Source organism: Platichthys flesus, chromosome 16 (genome assembly GCF_949316205.1).
Source record: "Platichthys flesus chromosome 16, fPlaFle2.1, whole genome shotgun sequence".
Lineage (NCBI taxonomy): Eukaryota > Metazoa > Chordata > Actinopteri > Pleuronectiformes > Pleuronectidae > Platichthys > Platichthys flesus.
In genome coordinates this window covers 22,412,767-22,431,118 of record NC_084960.1, presented here as the reverse complement: position 1 = coordinate 22,431,118, position 18,352 = coordinate 22,412,767, and the positions used below count along the sequence as shown (strand labels likewise).

At 41.4% G+C, this 18,352-nt stretch overlaps 1 protein-coding gene across 5 annotated transcripts in view; it reads right to left on the bottom strand.

The window, feature by feature from the left end:
* smg1 (SMG1 nonsense mediated mRNA decay associated PI3K related kinase) overlaps positions 1-18,352 on the bottom strand; it is a 102,801-nt gene that overhangs the window by 46,869 nt on the left and 37,580 nt on the right. For all 5 annotated transcript variants that reach the window (XR_009924339.1, XM_062407950.1, XM_062407951.1 and 2 more), the window contains exons 16-31: positions 16,996-17,114; positions 16,804-16,891; positions 16,588-16,689; positions 14,650-14,790; positions 9,884-10,110; positions 9,107-9,306; positions 7,434-7,595; positions 7,052-7,206; positions 6,790-6,923; positions 5,790-6,098; positions 5,406-5,547; positions 4,902-5,052; positions 4,450-4,570; positions 3,572-3,817; positions 3,153-3,304; positions 2,514-2,649 (exon numbers count right to left, since the gene is read on the bottom strand). Coding sequence is in view for 4 of the 5 variants with exons in the window: in XM_062407950.1 (XP_062263934.1) it covers positions 2,514-2,649; positions 3,153-3,304; positions 3,572-3,817; positions 4,450-4,570; positions 4,902-5,052; positions 5,406-5,547; positions 5,790-6,098; positions 6,790-6,923; positions 7,052-7,206; positions 7,434-7,595; positions 9,107-9,306; positions 9,884-10,110; positions 14,650-14,790; positions 16,588-16,689; positions 16,804-16,891; positions 16,996-17,114 (2,585 nt within the window). In the remaining variant the exon portion in view is untranslated. The remainder of the gene's footprint in view (positions 1-2,513; positions 2,650-3,152; positions 3,305-3,571; positions 3,818-4,449; positions 4,571-4,901; positions 5,053-5,405; positions 5,548-5,789; positions 6,099-6,789; positions 6,924-7,051; positions 7,207-7,433; positions 7,596-9,106; positions 9,307-9,883; positions 10,111-14,649; positions 14,791-16,587; positions 16,690-16,803; positions 16,892-16,995; positions 17,115-18,352) is intronic.

The window sequence follows — 18,352 nt, the reverse complement described above, 5'->3', positions numbered from 1 at the left end:
CCGCTCAAAACACTTCATGATGGTGGAGGTAAGTGCTGCTGGGTGGATGTCGTTCAGGCAGAGGGTTTTCGTTTTGTTCGGAACAGGGACAATGATGGCCTCCTTGAAGCATATGGGGACTATAGACTGGAGGAGCAGTGACCATCTGAAAATGTCTGAACATATCTGCCAGCTGATCTGCACACACCTTGAGAGCTTGGCCAGGGATGCACTCAGGTCCAGGTGCCTTTGGTGTGTTAATCCGGTTAAGTGATCTCCACACAGGAGGCAGCGGTCCTCCTGGGCCTCTTGGATCTCCAAAGCCAGGGAGTTGCTCTCAAATCGAGCAAAAAACGTGTTCAGATCCTCTGGGAGAGATTCAGATACTACATCAGCACTGCTGGTCTTTATATTGCAGTCTGTGATGGTTTTTAGTCCAGCCCACATACTTTGTCCCTGTAAAGTCTCTTAGCACTGCTAATAGCACTCCGGAGCGCGTACCCGGACTTCCTGTACTCCTCCAGATCACCTGAGTTGTAGGGATCAGTCCTTGCTTCGAGTTTGGCATGGACGTCAGCTTTATTCCAGGGCTTCTGGTTAGGGGATGGTTGTACAGTTATCCTCTGCACAACGTCATTGATGTAGTTGCTGATGTAGCAGATGACCGTGTCCGTGTATGTGTTGATGTTGTCATCCTGGAACACATACCAATTTGTAGTGCTGAAGCTGACCCATAGGGCAGAGTCTGATTGTTCGGACCACCGCTGAATTGTCCGAGTCACCGGTCTGTCTGGTTTGAGTTTCTGCCTATAGGAAGGCAGCAGCAGAACTGAGATGTGATCTGATTTGGCGAATGGGGGGGCGAGGGAGGGCCTTATATGCATCCCGGAAGGGAGTGTAAACATGGTTGAGTGTGTTCTCACCATGCGTAGGAGAGCTTATGTGTTGATGGTAGGGATGGGCATTCGATTAAATTGTCTTAATCGATCGTCGGGAGAATTAACGATCCATTTTCGATTAATCATTAATATTTTTAGATTAAAATTCACTATTTATAGGCTATATTAAAATGCAGTGAAAATAGAAAAACAGGGTTATCGTGTTTCCTTATTGGGATCTTTATTACAAGATGAACAACTCTTGTGGCAGTTAAAAGGGATCCGTTCACTGGTTACACTTGAAAATATGCACTTTACTCTTAAGCCCCAATGAGAGCTAGCTGGATTTAACGGTTCTTGACCTCTCCGTCTGGTTGTCGTCACGTCCTCACTCCCGGAACCCGTCACCCAGACCCGGGTCTGTCCGGGTTCCCTTCCCCCTGGACTGAGGGTCCGTGTGCGGACATGAAGCCGAGTACCGGAGGCTAGCTCCGGGCTTCTTCCTCCAGCTGCTAACAGGGCTGCGTTCCAGGCAACTCGGATATTCCGACCTCCTGCCACATAACGAAATCCAGTTTTTTCGTTGATGAAAAAATAATGTCATCGACGAAATTCTTAATGATCAATAATCGATCGTCGATTAATTGTGCCCATCCTTAGTTGATAGTATGTCGGCAGGACTTTCCTCATCTTGGTGTTGTTAAAATCACCGGCCACAATAAACACAGCCTCTAGCCGTGAGGTCTCAATGGCGGAGTCTGGGATTGAGGGGTTGCGCCAAGTCTCAGTGAAAACCATAATGTTACAAAACTTAATATCCCGTTTAAAAAACAATCCTGCTCCGAAGTTAATCCACCTTATTATCCAGAGACTGAACATTATCCAGAAGAAATCCCATTAAGATTGCTGATGACATTTCCTAATGGGAGCATGTAAAGTTTAAATAGGATGGGACCAAGAATGGAACCTTGTGGCACTCCACACATCAGTTGAGCTAAGGATGAGCGGTTATTTCCAATGGAAATGTATATTTGTCTATCTGAGATGACTTGAACCAACTGAGGGCAGTGTTGGATATGCTGACGCATTGCGTTAGTCTGTTTATCAGAATGTTATGACTAATGGTGTCAAATGCAGCACTGAGGTGAAGGAGCAATATACTGCCGATGCAATCACAAGCATCGGCAGACATCAGTAAGTCATTCGTAAAAATGACGGTGATATTCAGATGCTGTAAATATGAATTGATATTCATGTGAATGTTGTGCATTGAATATAGGAAGTTGCTCTAGCCCATGAAAAAGAAAACAGGTTCTTAAGAGGTTTGCAGGTTGAACAATCTATGAATCAGAACTAGCACCAGCCCGGGCACAAGCATTCAGTTTACTTTGGTGGAAAGGGGGTAGTAAAAAGAAGCTCACGAGTTTGTGTTGTGGAATGAAACAGGTTGTCAGTAAATTACCTGCATTTCTACAAAAAAAAACTTAACATTGACATTTATGAACCAATTCAGAATCGCAAAAGTGAGACGTGTGTTCATTATGTTTAAGATTACTTCTCCCATTCCTAATATTGACATACCTGAATATGTCTTGGCGAGCTTTAGGATACTAGACCACAGATGTGTCGTATTATTCAACATCGTCTTATTGTTACCTGAGGTCTCAGTGATGATGTGGGGAATGCCTTGGTCCTCGAGGGGAAGTTCAAGCAGAGCAGAGATATTCCGGCTCAGAAGTGACATGCTGCTGACAGCATTGGATGAGTTTATTGTTCCTGACTTCTTTCCCACCTACACAGAAGCATAACAAGGCCTTAAATTAAAATATTCAAAATAACTAGTGCAAAGGGAGACTTGATTTAGAGGTTCAAAATATTTCTTTGCATGCCTAATAGAACAGGTTTACATGCTGTAATGTCAATAAGATTGAACAGCTGTTGGATGTTAGATGTTGGACTAAACCAAACAACCTTGTAGCCAGATTAAAAATGGTGTCAGTTTTGCTGTACCAATTTAAGTCAGGGTAAACGGAAGTTGAAGTTACATTTTAAAAGTACCGAATCTTTTCCAAAATAAAGCAAACATTACAAATTAGGTATTTGGGAGCTGAGTGTTTGCTGTAGAGAGGGACTTTGGTCTTCGTAACTAAGCAGAACTTCTACATGTTTGAAAGAGCAATTATAAACTGTAAGAAAGGGACAATCCCAAAAAGCATAACTGTAGCACTTGAAAAAAGCATTTTTGGGAAAATTTAACCAAAGTCTAGTTGCAGTTTTACTGATTGGTAAGCATGCCTGTTTAAGCTGTGGTGTCATGTCCTTCCAGTCGGCCAACAGCCATTTGCAGAGTGTCAGCAGTGAGCGGCATGCAGCACCTTCATTCTTCTCTACATGACAGTAGGACAGAGCAGCCCCGCTCAGCATCTCCATGGCTGTCATGGACTGTCCTGCAGAGACACAGAGGGCTTAGAAGACGCTTAAGACTGTATCCTGAGCCACATTATAAACACAGCGCAGAGATATAGTTGGTTGTGGCAAGTGGCACAATGAAATGAATGTGTCAGATCAGCCTCTATGCCGGTTGTAGCTGACCCTTTGGGACGCATGTGCGTCTTCGTAGTCATATTTATCCTTAAAATAAAAAAAATCTGTCAATAAAAACTTCTATTGCTCCAATTTCAGTTTACAGCTTTTGGATATCTCCTGCTCCTCACCTGCAGTTCTCAGGACTTTGGCTTTTTCAATCTGCAGCTCTGCTCCCCATTTTTCCCCTAGGGTGCCCTCAAGAGTAAGACGCCTGAAGGTCTGGCTCAATTCATCCTGTGGCTTCTCCTCTTGAGTTCCACCAGCGCACTGGCTAAGCAGACGGGACGCCAGGGAAATGTTACCTTTCTTCCGGGCGAATTTTACAGCTGTCAGCCAAAGCTCCACAAGATGGCCATCTAGTGAGGAAGAGTATCCTGAAGAATGGAGAAATAGAGAAATCTCTGAGCTTTACAAAGAAAGTGATTTTCACAAAAGGCCAAGATAAATCCTTGTCCAATGAGTGAATGAATCAGACTTTTATTGTTCAGGTCTGTACCCTCAAGGTTTAATGCACTTATTGTAAGTCGCTTTGGATAAAAGCTAAATGAAATGTAATGCTACTTATTTTTTCTGTTCACCATCATTTTAAGACAGTGTAAAGGTACTGCTGCCTTTTTCTTTGCTTTCCATTGGTGTTTCAACAAGTGGCTTTTATTGTGAAGTAAAATGTAAAATGCCCATATTAATATTAAAACTTAATTTCTGTCATCAATATTGTAGTTCACACTTGATTCATAAAGCATTTCAAGTGTTTGTGATGAAGAGCTGAAGGACATTCCTCATCTTTTTTTTTAAAAAGAGGCGAAAATAAGATGAGGCTTTAGTCGTCAGACTAGGACACATAAAAAGTTTGTATGCTAAGGTCACAGTACGTGCGTACGGGCAAATAAAAGTAAGAGATTTCGCCGGTGCAGAGGAATAAACTGGTAGCGGATGCCAACATACAATATGACAAATTTTATCAGAAAATATAGCAAATACACCTACTTCAGTCCCAGATATTTACCTTTGAGTTTCTGGAGGAGTTGTCTCTGGAACGTGGTGTATCTGAGGGCCTGAAGGAAAGGCTGGATGTCCTGTTGCTTACAGGAGCTCAGAACCTCACTGCATAGAGGAATTACACAGTCCTGCAAAGACACAACAGCTCCCAGCTTGTTTTATTTTATAATCACAATCATGAAGTTTACTTAGAAGCTCTTTTTGCACCCATATAGTTTAGACATCGTCTACCTGTAAACAAGCCAACCATGGGAGACCTTAATTCAACACTGTCATTACATATTTAGTGACTAATTAAGATTAGGATATTTGTTTGTGCTCTTTTTCATAATATGCCTCTTTATTTTGTGATGTCAAAACCAGTGTTTAATCAACTAACCAGGATGCTCTAAGCATTCTTATTGTTAATGCAGTAAATTCAGATGACATAGGTCAAATGAGAAGTGTGGGTGAACATACTTCTTGTCCAGTGAGGGTGTTCTCCAGGGTAGCAGTGCAGTGCAGTTGTAGGGTAGGTAGCGTAGGCAGGGCATCAGACAGAGTGAGGGTGGACAGGCGAAGAGGACCCAAGCAGATTCGTCCGGTCTGTTTCAGGCAGCGCACCAATGTACTACAACAAAAGCGTTTCACAGGACATGAGATTTGACATTGGTTTGACAAAAGCACGATCAACACATCTATACTTTTGTAATTGTTTTTTGTCACGTTGAGAATCTGATTTCTTACATGTTATATTTCGTACTTTTTTTAAGCTAAATTGGGCTTTATGGACAATAATGACAGACCACTATGAGAAATTTATTTTTATCATGTTGACTAATTATTATAGTGGTCGAATAGTTAAAGCATTTCAGCAGGAGAACTGAGATTATTGTCATATTTCCCAACAGTATTTACACAGCAACAAAACCCTTCAGGACCGGACAGTGGTTTCTGTTTCCAATATTTGAGGGCTTTACTCACTCTGGACTGGCTGTTGTCTTCTGCTCCTGCTGTTGATTGGCTTTTGACATGGCACTTACAGCACTTCGAAGAAGCTGCACCTCAATTGCTCTCTGCAGCTCAGTTGGATCTGGACTCATGGAGGGCAGAAGCCTCTTCAAATCTGACACACACACACACACACACACACACACACACACACACACACACACACACACACACACACACACACACACACACACACACACACACACACACACACACACACACACACACACACACACACACACACACACACACACACACACACACACACACACACACACACACACACAATTTGTTTGCTAGGTCTAATGCTCTAGTAGAAGTGAAAAAAAGTAGAAGATAGTATATAGTAAATCTTACCCAGCTTATCCTTGTTGCTGATTGAACTGTAGTCCTCTCCAGGCAGCAGCTCCAATTGAGCCCCACACTGTGCCAGATCTCCCTCCTCAAAGCGGCTCAGAGCCTGGATATAGTTGAAATCTGTCCTAAGGTTGATGCTGATGGGGTTGGGGGAGTTCTGTTTGAGGGCATGGACAGTGGCCTGCCACTCCTTAACCGAGGCCCAATCACTGAGTGCCACATAACACTGACACATTTTGTTGGCCAGGAAGTTGATCACCTCAGGAGAACAATCACTGGATTTCAGCAATACAGTCTTCCTGCTTTCACCTTTTTGCACCCCCATCCCCCAAAAGAAGCATTTAAATTAGGACATGTCAAATTCTGCAGTACATTATGAATGAACTGGGCAAACTTAGTGCAGGTTATGAGATTTCTTGTCGTACAAGTCTAACAAAGACTTCTATAAAACAACTATATGATTACACAAAAAAATTTTCTTCAATTACAAAAAATTGCAAATGGCTTTGCAAATGGCTGAACATACACAACTGTATGCCTCACATCTCATTAACTCCACATAAAAAAATGTACTGTTAATAATAATTAAACTCATTTAAACAATGCGATATGTTTGATTTAGACTTTAATCAGATTTTTTTCATTTTTCCTTCAGTTGAGAGCTAAACATTACAACATCTGAACCTGCCAACAGCTGCTGAACCAACTGATGTGATATTAAAGATTAATTATCAAAATTTAGATGCATATGTACATTGCTTTGCAGATATTCATGATAAATATCATTTTTTTAGCGACACATGGATACATTTTAAGTTATCATTACCTCTCTTACAGCAGTGCAAGCTTTGAACACAAGTCTTTTCTCAAAGATTGATTTTTGAATTAATTAGGTAATTTTGTTGATGTTTTGAGAGCCTCTGTTAGAATTGACACTGCATATAAAAATTGAATTAATCAAAGCTTATGGAAGCTGGACTATATTATAAGAGATAGTTACCATTGCTGCTGTGCTTGGGGCTGCTTGTGTTGCTGGAAAGTTTGAGCAGGCAGCGTTCAGAGCTTTTTATGCTGCAGTCCATCCCTGTAGCCGCCGAAAGCTGATCCTGATACTCCAGAGCTGCCTTCTCAAATCTAAAACACAAAGTTATTATTTAGCAGACGACAACCACATCAATGAACAGATAACATGTGAATGGAAAGGATGTAGCGTCGTATTCTGCTGAGCTACAACAATGTCTGGTAAAGATGGTGATGCTGACCGTCCCTCAGCCTGCAGAGCGACTGACGATAGCCAACTCAGACTCCTGCCATTGGTGAAGAGGCTCCAGGCTGCCAGGCCCTGGATGGCCTCAGGACATCGCAACTCACACAGAGCCTCCACCAGTAATGTCAGAGGAATCTCCACCTCTGGACCCTGGAAAGCACACAAACACCTTAAACATGGAATGAGATGATACTGTCAAATAATGCAGCATAATTGGGTGCCAATTATATACACGTGAGAGGCACAGAGAGGCAACAGAGGCTCCAGCCAGTGTCCATTGCCTGCTGCTTATCAAAATGTCTGCTACACAGAAAATTTGAAAGTAGAGCTTATGTGAATCACTTGAAAGCTTCATGTAGCAATGTATATTTACTGACCTGGGTGCTACTGTTTTTGATCTCTGTAAGCAGGTCAAAGCCATGACGAATGGTAACTGCCGGTTGACCAGACAGGAGACCAACCCTCATCAGTGCCAAGCGAATCCTTGTCAGCCAATCTTGGCAGGTCTGACGGTTGGTGTAGAAGAATGTCCTAATACCCTTAGACATAAACAAAAAAGATGGACTCATCATATTATGTAAATAATACAAGTAAGGGGGCAGTTAAACTAATTAAGAGGGAAAGCTTGGTTTTAGAGTGACCTGTGGACTCTACTGAAGTAGGTGAGAGGAGGATGTTGGCGAAATCATTGACAACAGCTCCCACCCCTTTCATGAAACTGTGGCAGACCCAAGTAGCTCTTTCAGCAGCAATCTGCAGCACCCAAAGTGTAAGAAGAAACACTTCCATTCGCTGTCAGACTGTCAGTGCATACTGTTGCAATAGCAGGGAGACTTGTGAGTTCTCATGAGAGATGCAGAAGTAACTAGGACGAGGATAACAACGGGCATTAAGGTTCAAAACATGGTGTAAATTAAGCAGTTTCGAGTCTTTACAGACAGTTGGATGACCACAGGAGCAGTATGGATCATTTTGTGTTCTTTTCTGTGGATGCCATTTACTTCAATTGTATTCGATTTGGCTGCAGTGCTGTATGCCCCTGAAACACCAAGAGTGTTTTCTTGACTCAAACACTTCAACTGTCCCTACATAGGCATATGCTAAGTGAATTTTCATTGTGGGTTAACCATCCCTATAAAACGAATGGGAACTATATGTGAGTTGCCTGTAGCTGTTAACCTCTGGTTGCAGCAGTGCTGAGCTGTTAGCCCAAGGACCACAGGTGTAATCATTGGCCATGCCTGGCTTGTAGCCCTGGATGTGTTTTCTTCAGCCCCATGTCATTTTCAGTCGCTACTTTCCGCCTGGTCACACTGGCAGCATGATGCAGATCATTTTGGTTTTCATTTCAGTGCCCATGTAATCAGATAAGAGCGTCCAAACTGACGGCGTGAGCAGCACGGCTCAGTTGTTGCTTTGTTGTAGTCATTGTGAATGCGTCATTATTTCAGATCTCTTCTGCCGGTGTTAGGCAGGAGCGGGCCCAACTGGGCCATTGGCAGTATCATTAGAGCCATCTTTTGCTTTGCATGCCTCTGAAGAGCCTCCGTCTGCTTTCCGCACTTCTTGAAATTATTGTTTGCAGCATGTCGGTTATCATATTGGCCCGGAAAAATCTATATCGTGCATCCCTAAATATAATGTGCATTGAAAAATGTCCAGCCTAATACAGTAATCATGTATCTTATGTAGTAGGGCTGCACGATATATTGCCATATATCTTAATAAGATGGCAAAAACTGCAATAAATACCTTGTAAAGTCAAAACATGGATGAAAAAACTCCAAATTAACACCAAGTGTGCTCAATGGAGCTTTGCATGGCTTTGCATGGCAAAACTAGATGAGGGTGTCTACCTCGTTTCTACGATCTGCTGTCGTAACAAGTGAATTTCCCCGGTTTGGGATCATTCTTACCCCATCTTATTTCCCCTGGTCTTAGCACTCCTTCATTGTCATAATGTTAGATGCTCAAATTATCAATTAGTTCCTTCTTCATTGTCATAATGTTAGATGCTCAAATTATCAATTAGTTGTAGGTACTTGCATACCTTTGGTGGGGCCGTGAGAGCATTGGCACAGCCCTCATAAGCATTGTACATGAGCTTCTCCAGGTTCTCCAGGTACTGAAGCAGCAAAGCGAGGCGTAACTGATTGGAGTGGTGTCCATCGACGTCGCTTCCGGCAGCAGCCCATGCTCCAATGTCCTGCTCTGGGTTCAGACTGTGGGCAGCCAGGCTCCGGATCATACCTGAAACCCACAGATGCAGAAGAAAAAGAAGGTAATGAAAGTCGGCAATGTTGGCTTATGTTTTACTTATGGAATGGGTCTGTGACAGCTAAATGTGGTCTATACGCAACCAGTACTGGTTATGAAAGTGCACAGTATATCATGAACAACAAAAATTCAGAATTGAATTATGTCTATGGGACAGTAGTTACTTTTGCTGTGTAGTTTGCCTTGAGTGCCAAGAGGCTCCAAATGTTTTCTTTACAGATTTACTTAAATGCTGGTTTACAACCTCATATAATGGTGCAACAGAGTGTTGCACTAAAGCAGATAAATTGAGGATAAAACAATGTACAAAATCTAGTGGACTTTTGTCTCAGGACAAAGCCATCGACAAAGTCTAAAAATAGCTAACAAAATTAAAACTAGACCACAGCAACTGCGTTCTGAAGGGTCCCCACATTGAAAACAATGGATAACGTAAAAGGAATACTATGATGTACACTATTTAATCTTACAAAAAAATGGCAGAAGAGGCTTAAAACCCAGGTGAAATTTTCCATTCATTGACAACACAAATTGGATCTTGTCCCTGTACCTTCAATGGTCTGAAAAGTGTCCTGAGCTCGGCCCAGCGGCGTTCGAAGTTTAGAAAGTACAGTGAACTGCGCAGCCTCCCACACTGCCCATTGCCACAGCACCACCTCAGATTTCAGCAGTGCCCTTGGCACTACATCTGGCCTACTTCCATTCACACCTCCCCGGGCATCCCGTTTCTCAAGCCGTTGGCAGCTGTAGTATAGACGTTCCATCCAGGGATCTTTCCTGGGAGGAAGAAATGTGAAGCTTAGAGTCGTTTTATAGTGATGCCTGATAGTCATTATTAGGCAGGCAGAGAGGGGTACAGACTGACGGGATAATAAATTCTGTAATAGTACACAGAGACATACAAACACACACCCAAGGTTAATGTAGGGGGTCATTTATCTGCAGAAGGACCACAGTTGCAATCAGGAATATTCAACCCCTCAAAGATTTAAAGGATTTATCGATGAAAGTTTTTTTTTCAATGAGCAAAATTCAGCTTCGGATAACTTCTTTATGAGTTGATACATAAAAATAAAACAGAAAATGTAGTAGTTGTGTGAAACAGTTTATTGTTTTAAGATAGCCATGTCACAATCATTCAACCCCTATATAATATTGTTGTTTTTAAAGCGGTCTGACAGTTTTTGTGGCCTTAAGCGGGGTCGAAACATAATTAAGCCTTTTGGAACTCTATAATGATCCTTCTTTTGCTTCAGCTGTGATGCATACAGTGCTCTATAAAAGTATTTGCCCCCTTCCTGATGTTTAATTTTTTTGCATATTTGTCACACCTAAATGATTCAGATTATCAAACAAATTTTTATATTAGACAAAGTTAACCGGAGTAAATACAAAATGCAGTTTCTAAATGATGATTTCCAAGTAATTGCCCTTTAAACCTAATAACTGGTTGTGCCACCCTTGGCGGCCACAACTGCAATCAAGCGCTTGCGATAACTGCCAATTAGTCTTTCACATCGCTGTAGAGGAATTTTGGCCCTCTTCTTTGCAGAATTTTTTGAATTCAGCCACATTGGATGGTTTTCGAGCATGAACGGCTTGTTTGAGGTCCTGCCACAGCATCTAAATTGGATTTAAGTCCGGACTTTGACTAGGCCACACCAAACCTTCATTTAGTTTTTTTTTAGCCATTCAGAGGTGGACTTGCTGGTGTGTTCGGATCATTGTCCTGCTACATAACCAAAGTGCGCTTGAGCTCACGAACTGATGGCCGTACTTTCTCCTTCAGGATTTTCTGGAAGAGAGCAGAATTCATGGTCAAGTCATCCAGGTCCTGTAGCTGCAAAGCAGCTACAGTCCATCACACTACAACCACCATGTTTGACTGTTTGTATGATTTTATGAAATAATGTTAGTTTTACGCCAGATGTAACGGGACGCACACTTCCCCAAAAGTTCACATTTTTTTTGAGAGACGAGCCTGTGTGTTATTTTTGGTCAGCAGTTAGTTTTGCCTTGGAACTCTCCCATGGATACCATTTTTGCCCAGTGTCTTTCTTATGTTGAATCATGAACACTGATCTTATCTGAGGCAAGTGAGGCTTGCAGTTCCTTAGATGTTGTTCTGGGGTCTTTTATGACCTCCTGGATGAGACATCGATGCGCTCTTGAAGTAATTTTGGTAGGCTGGCCAGTCCTGGGAAGGTCACCACTGTTCCAAGTCTTCTCCATTGGTGGATAATGGCTCTCACTGTGGTTCGCTGAAATCCCAAAGCCTTAGAAATGGCTGTGTAACCCTTTCCAGACATAACTTGGTTTCTCATTTGTTTTAGACTTTCTTTAGATGTGTTGCTTTTTGAGATCTCTTAGCTTACTTCACTTTGTCAGAGAGGTTCTATTTAAGTAATTTCTTGATTCAACAGGTCTGGCAGTAATCAGGCCTGGGTGTGGCTAGTGAAATTTAACTCAGCTTTCAAAAAAATTTAGATTAATTACAGTTCATTCATGATTTATCAAGAGGGAGCAATTACTTTTTCACATAGGTCCAGGTAGGTTTGGATAGCTTTTTTCACTTAATAACTGAAAACGTCATTTAAAACCTGCATGTTGTATTTACTCTGGTTATCTTTGTCTATTATTAAAATTAGTTTGATGATCTGAAACATTTAAGTGTGACAAATATGCAAAAAAAATTGAAACCCGGAAGGGGACAAATACTTTTTCAGAGCACTGTATATAAACCCAACCCATGAAGGTATTCAAGGTGAGTTGCATCATGGGAAAGGCAAAGGAGCTTCCACAAAACCACATCACACCTGAAGGGCCTTAAGAAGATATAAGAAGATTTCTACAAAAAAATGAATATTCCAAGAGAAACCATTGGGAGCATTATAAGTTTAAAACTAATGGCACAGCTGCAAACCTGCCTGGACGTGGAAGAAGGCCCAACATTTCATCAAGGGCCCTTAGCAACTTAATCAGAACAACTCAGAGAAACCTGTGTGTGACTGCAAGACACCTACAGGATGACCTGATGAAGGCTGGTACAAGTGCTTCAGTGGCAACTATAAGACGTGCACTGAATAAACAAGGACTTCATGGCTGGACTCTAAGACCCACTCCACTCTTGACCACAAGGAACATCAGAAGTCGACTAGAATATGCCAGGAGGAATTTGGATAAGACCAGAGTTTTGAGTGACAGTTCTATGGACGGATGAAACCAAACTTGAATTGATTGGACATATGGACCAGCGGTATGTCTGGCGTGCGAAACGCCAGGCTTATGACCATAAGAATACCATCCCCACGGTCAAGCCTGATGGCGGGTCATTGATGATGTTGGGCTGTTTTTCTGCTGCAGGAACTGGCAATCTTGATCGTGTACCTGGCATCATGGATTCCCAGAAATACAAGGCCATTTAAAGAGGAATGCGATTCCATTAATTTGTCGACAAATTAAATCTTGGTTATCATTGGACTTTCCAGCAAGAAAATTATCCCAAGCACACCTACAAGTAAAGCAAAGCTTGGTTGAGAAAAAGATCTCGGAACATACTGGAGTGGCCTTTTCACTCACCAGATTTAAATCAGATAGAAAATCTTTGGTGGGTTTTAAGAAAGCAGTTGCAGCACGGAAGCCATCAAACATCACTGAGCTAGAGGCTTTTGCACGTGAAAAATGGGTAAAAGATTCCAATCAAGAGGTGAAAGAAGCTTGTCAGCACTTACCTGAAACGTTTGTAAGAAGTTATAAAAGCTAGAGGATACACCACAAACTACTGAAGCTGGGGTTTGAATCATACTGCACATGAAAACTGTGTTAAGAGATACATTTATCATTTGAACTTCAAAATTAAGTCAACTTCTGTTGTCAAAATAACTCTTTCATCCACATCAATATAATGTTGAATATTTCTGATTGCAACTGTAGCTAGAATATATTACAAATGAGCCATTTTCCTTTCACTCAAAACTTGTTCACATCAGCAACAAATCAGCCGCAGGTTTCAGGCAAGGGTTGGTACTGCAGACAGAGAAATTAGGTAATGTATCAACTCCGCGGCAGAGATCCCAGCGTTGACCCTTATCACCAAAAACTCCCCCCCTTGATGTCTTTGTCACTATCTTTACAAAGGGGCCAGGCAGAGAAAGTCTGCAGTAAGTCCAGGTGCTTATACTTGAACATTTCACAAATATACCTCCTTTGGAGAAACTACAAAGCATCTCCTGAGCTCAGTGCGTGTCAGAACTAGCTATTGAACCCTACCAGGGATGTGATTTTGCCATAACCGCAGTTTCATAACAGTAAGAAATTGCAAAAACTACAATATCCAACTCTGGTGTCCTACCTCTCATGAGTCAGGTAATTTGTATGTGCGCTGCAGGGTGAAATCACTTGTGAGTCACGTTGTTTGTGTGTGCACTGTGCTGTTTGATATCCTCTCGTGATTTAACAGTGTATGCCCGAGACACTTAACCGAGACATTAGAAAAAACTCCATCAGCGGAGTTTACAGCGAGAAGAGAAATCCTTTTTTTACTTTCAGTTTCTGACCAGCAGCTGACATGCTGACAAACACACACACACACTCACTCAGTCCTTACTCTATAGTATTGAAAATCGTGAAAATCTTGAAACTGGGATATTTCCTCTGACAATAATCGTGGCACCAATATTTCATATCGTGACGTCCCTATACACTAAATATCACATCTATCATTTCCGTCTACTGTGAAACCTTGTGTGTAATACTCTAATTTCACTCACAGATTTGACCAGAATTACCACCCTGTGATTGTATGTCTCCACCAACCAGTTTCAGTCTGCATACGTTCTTCATTTAAGGAAAAGAACATTTACATTTGACCACTGAAATCAATCTAATCCAATTTGATTTGTTTAGATAGCATGGCAAAACTGAGTTTTCTGAGGTCTGGTAACCTATGATCACCAAATACAAATCAGTTCATTCTTGATTCAAACTTAACATATTTATCAAATTTGAAGAACCTCTCAAGGTCATGAGACATGTTGACAAGAATGGGAGGCACGGAAAACCTGAAAACAATGGCCACTGGCTTTCTAACAATGTTTCAGATTTAGAAACATTGAAGATATAGGTATTATTACTAATTCACTGTTAATTTCAGCAATACACAATACAGCCAGAGAATTTGGGAAACATAAGCTGCTACACAAAGTCTGGCCCCTGCTGCATCAGTCTCTGACTGTTAAACAACCGTAAAAGAAAAACCCATCTACAGAGCTTGTGTAAAATCTTTGCAATTGATTCCCGTGTCACTGTGACATGTACCCTCCACGGTGCAGAACTCCATATAAGATGAAGCTGATGAGGTCGCTGAAGTCCTGGGGATGGAAGGTGCTGCTAGGGGCTTGGCTCATGTGCTGGCGGATTGCCAGTGAAATTTCCCTCATCTGAGATTGGCTGTGGTTACTGTGAAATAATAAAACAATATACATTTCAATAATAAGAAATTAATGTCCTGAAGTCGACAGTGTTAAATCAGTATTAAAAGATTCAAAATCTGAAATATTTACGGATGACTGACTTCTTTCAGTTTGACATTTCTATTCAATAGACCCGATTAGTATTCCCTATTGAAATAGTATTCCCAAATGGGAATACTAATACTAATCGGGTACTGTTTCAAGATAGTACACTCCTGATCAAAATCTTAAGACCAGTTAAAAAATTGCATGAATTTGCATTTTGCACTGTTGGATCTTAGGAAGGTTCTTAGTAGAGCTTCAAAATGCAAAAAGAAGAAATGGGAATAAGAGACCAAAAGTTGTGAGCAGGCAATTTATTGAAAACAACAATTTAACTCAAATAGGCTGTTCATCAGCTGATCAAAAGTTTAAGACCACAGCCTTTAAAAGTCAAAATCTGTGCAAAAATCTGGATTCCATGTAATTTCCTGTCAAGTAATAACACTGTGAAGATCTCTTGATGGCAAAGGCAAAAACGCTTGAGGTCTTTGAACGTGGTAGGATTGTTGAACTGCATAAACAAGGCCTCTCACAACGTGCCATCGCTGCTGAGGTTGGACGCAGTAAGACAGTCATTTTGCATTTCTTAAAAGATCTTCAGGGTTATGGAACAAAAAAATCAAGTGGTAGACCCAAAAAAATCTCACCGGCGCTGAGCCGGAAGATCCGAATGGCTGTCCGTCAAGACATGGGACGATCCTTGTCCCAAATTAAGGCCATTACTGGTGCTGACTGCAGCCCAATAACCATCAGACGGCATCTGCGAAGGAAGGGCTTCAAAATTGCCCGTTTAGACTTTGCAAGGGAGCACCAAACATGGGACATTCAAAGGTGGAAGAAAGTTTTATTCTCTGACGAGAAAAAATGTAACCTTGATGGTCCTGATGGCTTCCAACATTACTGGCACGACAAGGAGATGCCACCTGAGATGTTTTCTACGCGGCACAGTGGATGGGGCGCCATCATAATCTGGGGTGCTTTTTCCTTCAATGGAACAATGGAGCTCCAGGTTGTGCAGGGGCGTCAAACAGCAGCTGGCTATGTGGAGATGTTGCAGCGGGCATCCCTCATGACTGAGGGCCCTCGTCTGTGTGGTAACGACTGGGTTTTACACCAGGACAACGCCCAAATTCACAATGCCCGTCTGACCAACACTTTTTTCCAGGAGAATAACATCACTCTTTTGGACCATCCTGCGTGTTCCCCTGATCTTAATCCAATTGAGAACATTTGGGGATGGATGGCAAGGGAAGTTTACAAAAATGGACTTCAGTTCCAGACAGTGGATGCCCTTCGTGAAGCCATCTTCACCACTTGGCGCAACATTCGCACTAGCCTTTTGGAAACACTTGCATCAAGCATGCCAAAACAAATTTTTGAAGTGATCAACAATTATGGTGGAGCTACTCATTACTGAGTCAGTTTTTGACACTTTAATTTCTGTTTTAGGTGGGTTTTTTTTTTTTTTTAGCTGTGGTCTTTAACTTTTGATCAGCTGATGAACAGCCTACTTCAGTTAAATTGTTGTTTTCAATAGATTGTCTGCTCACAACTTTTGGGCTCTTGTTCCCATTTCTTCTTTTTGCATTTTGAAACTCTACTTAGAACCTTCCTAAGATTCAACAGTTCAAAATGCAAATTCATGTAATTTTTTAACTGGTCTTAAGATTTTGATCAGGAGTGTATGAACAGTCAGATTTGTTCTAATGGCAACAGATCGTTTTTACAGTAGAGGTCTTACCTAAGAGCTACATCAAGGGGGATTGTCCTGAGCAGCTTTCCATAGGCCTGCCTCACCCTAACAGCTGAGTGGACCAACTGCACTCTGCACACATCCACACACCTAATGGATGAGGAGAGAGAACAAACACACACACATGCACACACGTTAAAAACAGCCATTATAGTTTTATCCCACGTCCAAAAGGCTGTTGAAACGTGTGTGTGAGATGTTCACCTCTGCAGCATCTCAGTGGACAGAGACGAAGAAAGGACTTGTAAACTGTGGCAAGTCTGAAGGCAAATACTTTGGTCTTCATTAAGAGCTATCAAGGAGAAAAAAGGAGTGAAACTGATGAATAAAGGATACATTTGAAGTTGACTTGACTTGAAAATTCGATGTTGGATATGGCTGACATATTGTGCTCACCGTTAGCCAGTAGGCCCCTGCAGAACTTGTTGAAGGAGGGCAGGGAGAAAAGGGGGCTGTTGGTGTCTGACTTCTTCATCAGCACAGAGATTTCCTGAGCCCAGGTCAGCAGTAGCCTCCTAACACACAAACACAAAAGTGTCACAGCAACTGTATTCTGCCACCTTTGGGTATTGCTCAAATCTAGTATTGCTGAAAAATGTTGTCACAAATAGGGTTGCAAAATTCCGGGAACATTCAAAGTTGGAAACTTTCCATGGGAATTAACGGGAATATACGGGAATTAACGGGAATTAACTGGAAATGTTGTAGGTAATTTATACAAACTGTATTTACCTTGTCATATACAGACATAAATATTAACATTTAGTTTAGTCATAGGCTGTTTTGAGCCCTGAGGAAACTTCGAGCACTTGTCTATATGCTTTCTCATCTTAGTGTCTTAGTTCCTAACATAGGTCTTTGCACAGTATTTGCAAATGCACACAGCCTTTCCTTCTACATTGGCTGGGTTGAAATGTCTCCACAAAAGAGATAGTGCACGTGGCATTGTTCTGTGGAATAAGATGAGAAAAAAGCTTATAAAAATACACTAATGCAATGCCAGAGATATAAAAAGTTAGCCAAAGAATTGGAATTGTCTGTAAAAATATTTTACAATCGATGGATAAATGAATAGAAATAGCCTAGATGAACAGATGAACAGTCCCCATCAGCATGCTAATATATATGCATGTGATGGAGAAATGCACAGTTGAGGGTTGAAAATGCAACATGCAGCGTGTGCTGCATTCCATACATCTTTAATATAGAGTTTTGAATGATGTTTTAATTGCGTTTTCTTTTTCAAATTTCCAGAGCTTAACATACCATGGAAAGTTTCCGGAAATTCACACAGTCATAGGACGTGTCCCTTTTATGCACATTCTACACTTCTCAATGTTATCAATATATTTGAATAGCACTGTTTCGTGAGCAATTATAAATGTTTCCTCCGAAAAATAACTTTTTATACTCCTGTGAATTGTAACTGAGCAAATCCGTCCTGAAAAATCCAATCACACGCTTTATGTTCATCTTTTCAAAATTGGCATTTAATGCATCTGAATGCATCTCCTCAGATGACTTTAGCAAGTACACACTTTGATCATTTGTTTGCAAAGTCATAATTATGATTTTTGACCCAGTCTGAGTACACAGATCAGGGTTCATACACAATTTGACCAATGGATTTCCATGACTTTTAACCAGTATGTAGTATTCAAACTAACAATGAGAATTCCAAGGCATACAGTATACCTTAAATTACACAAACCCAAGTATCCCTGCTTATATTTTAGCGTATTTCTTTAAAGCA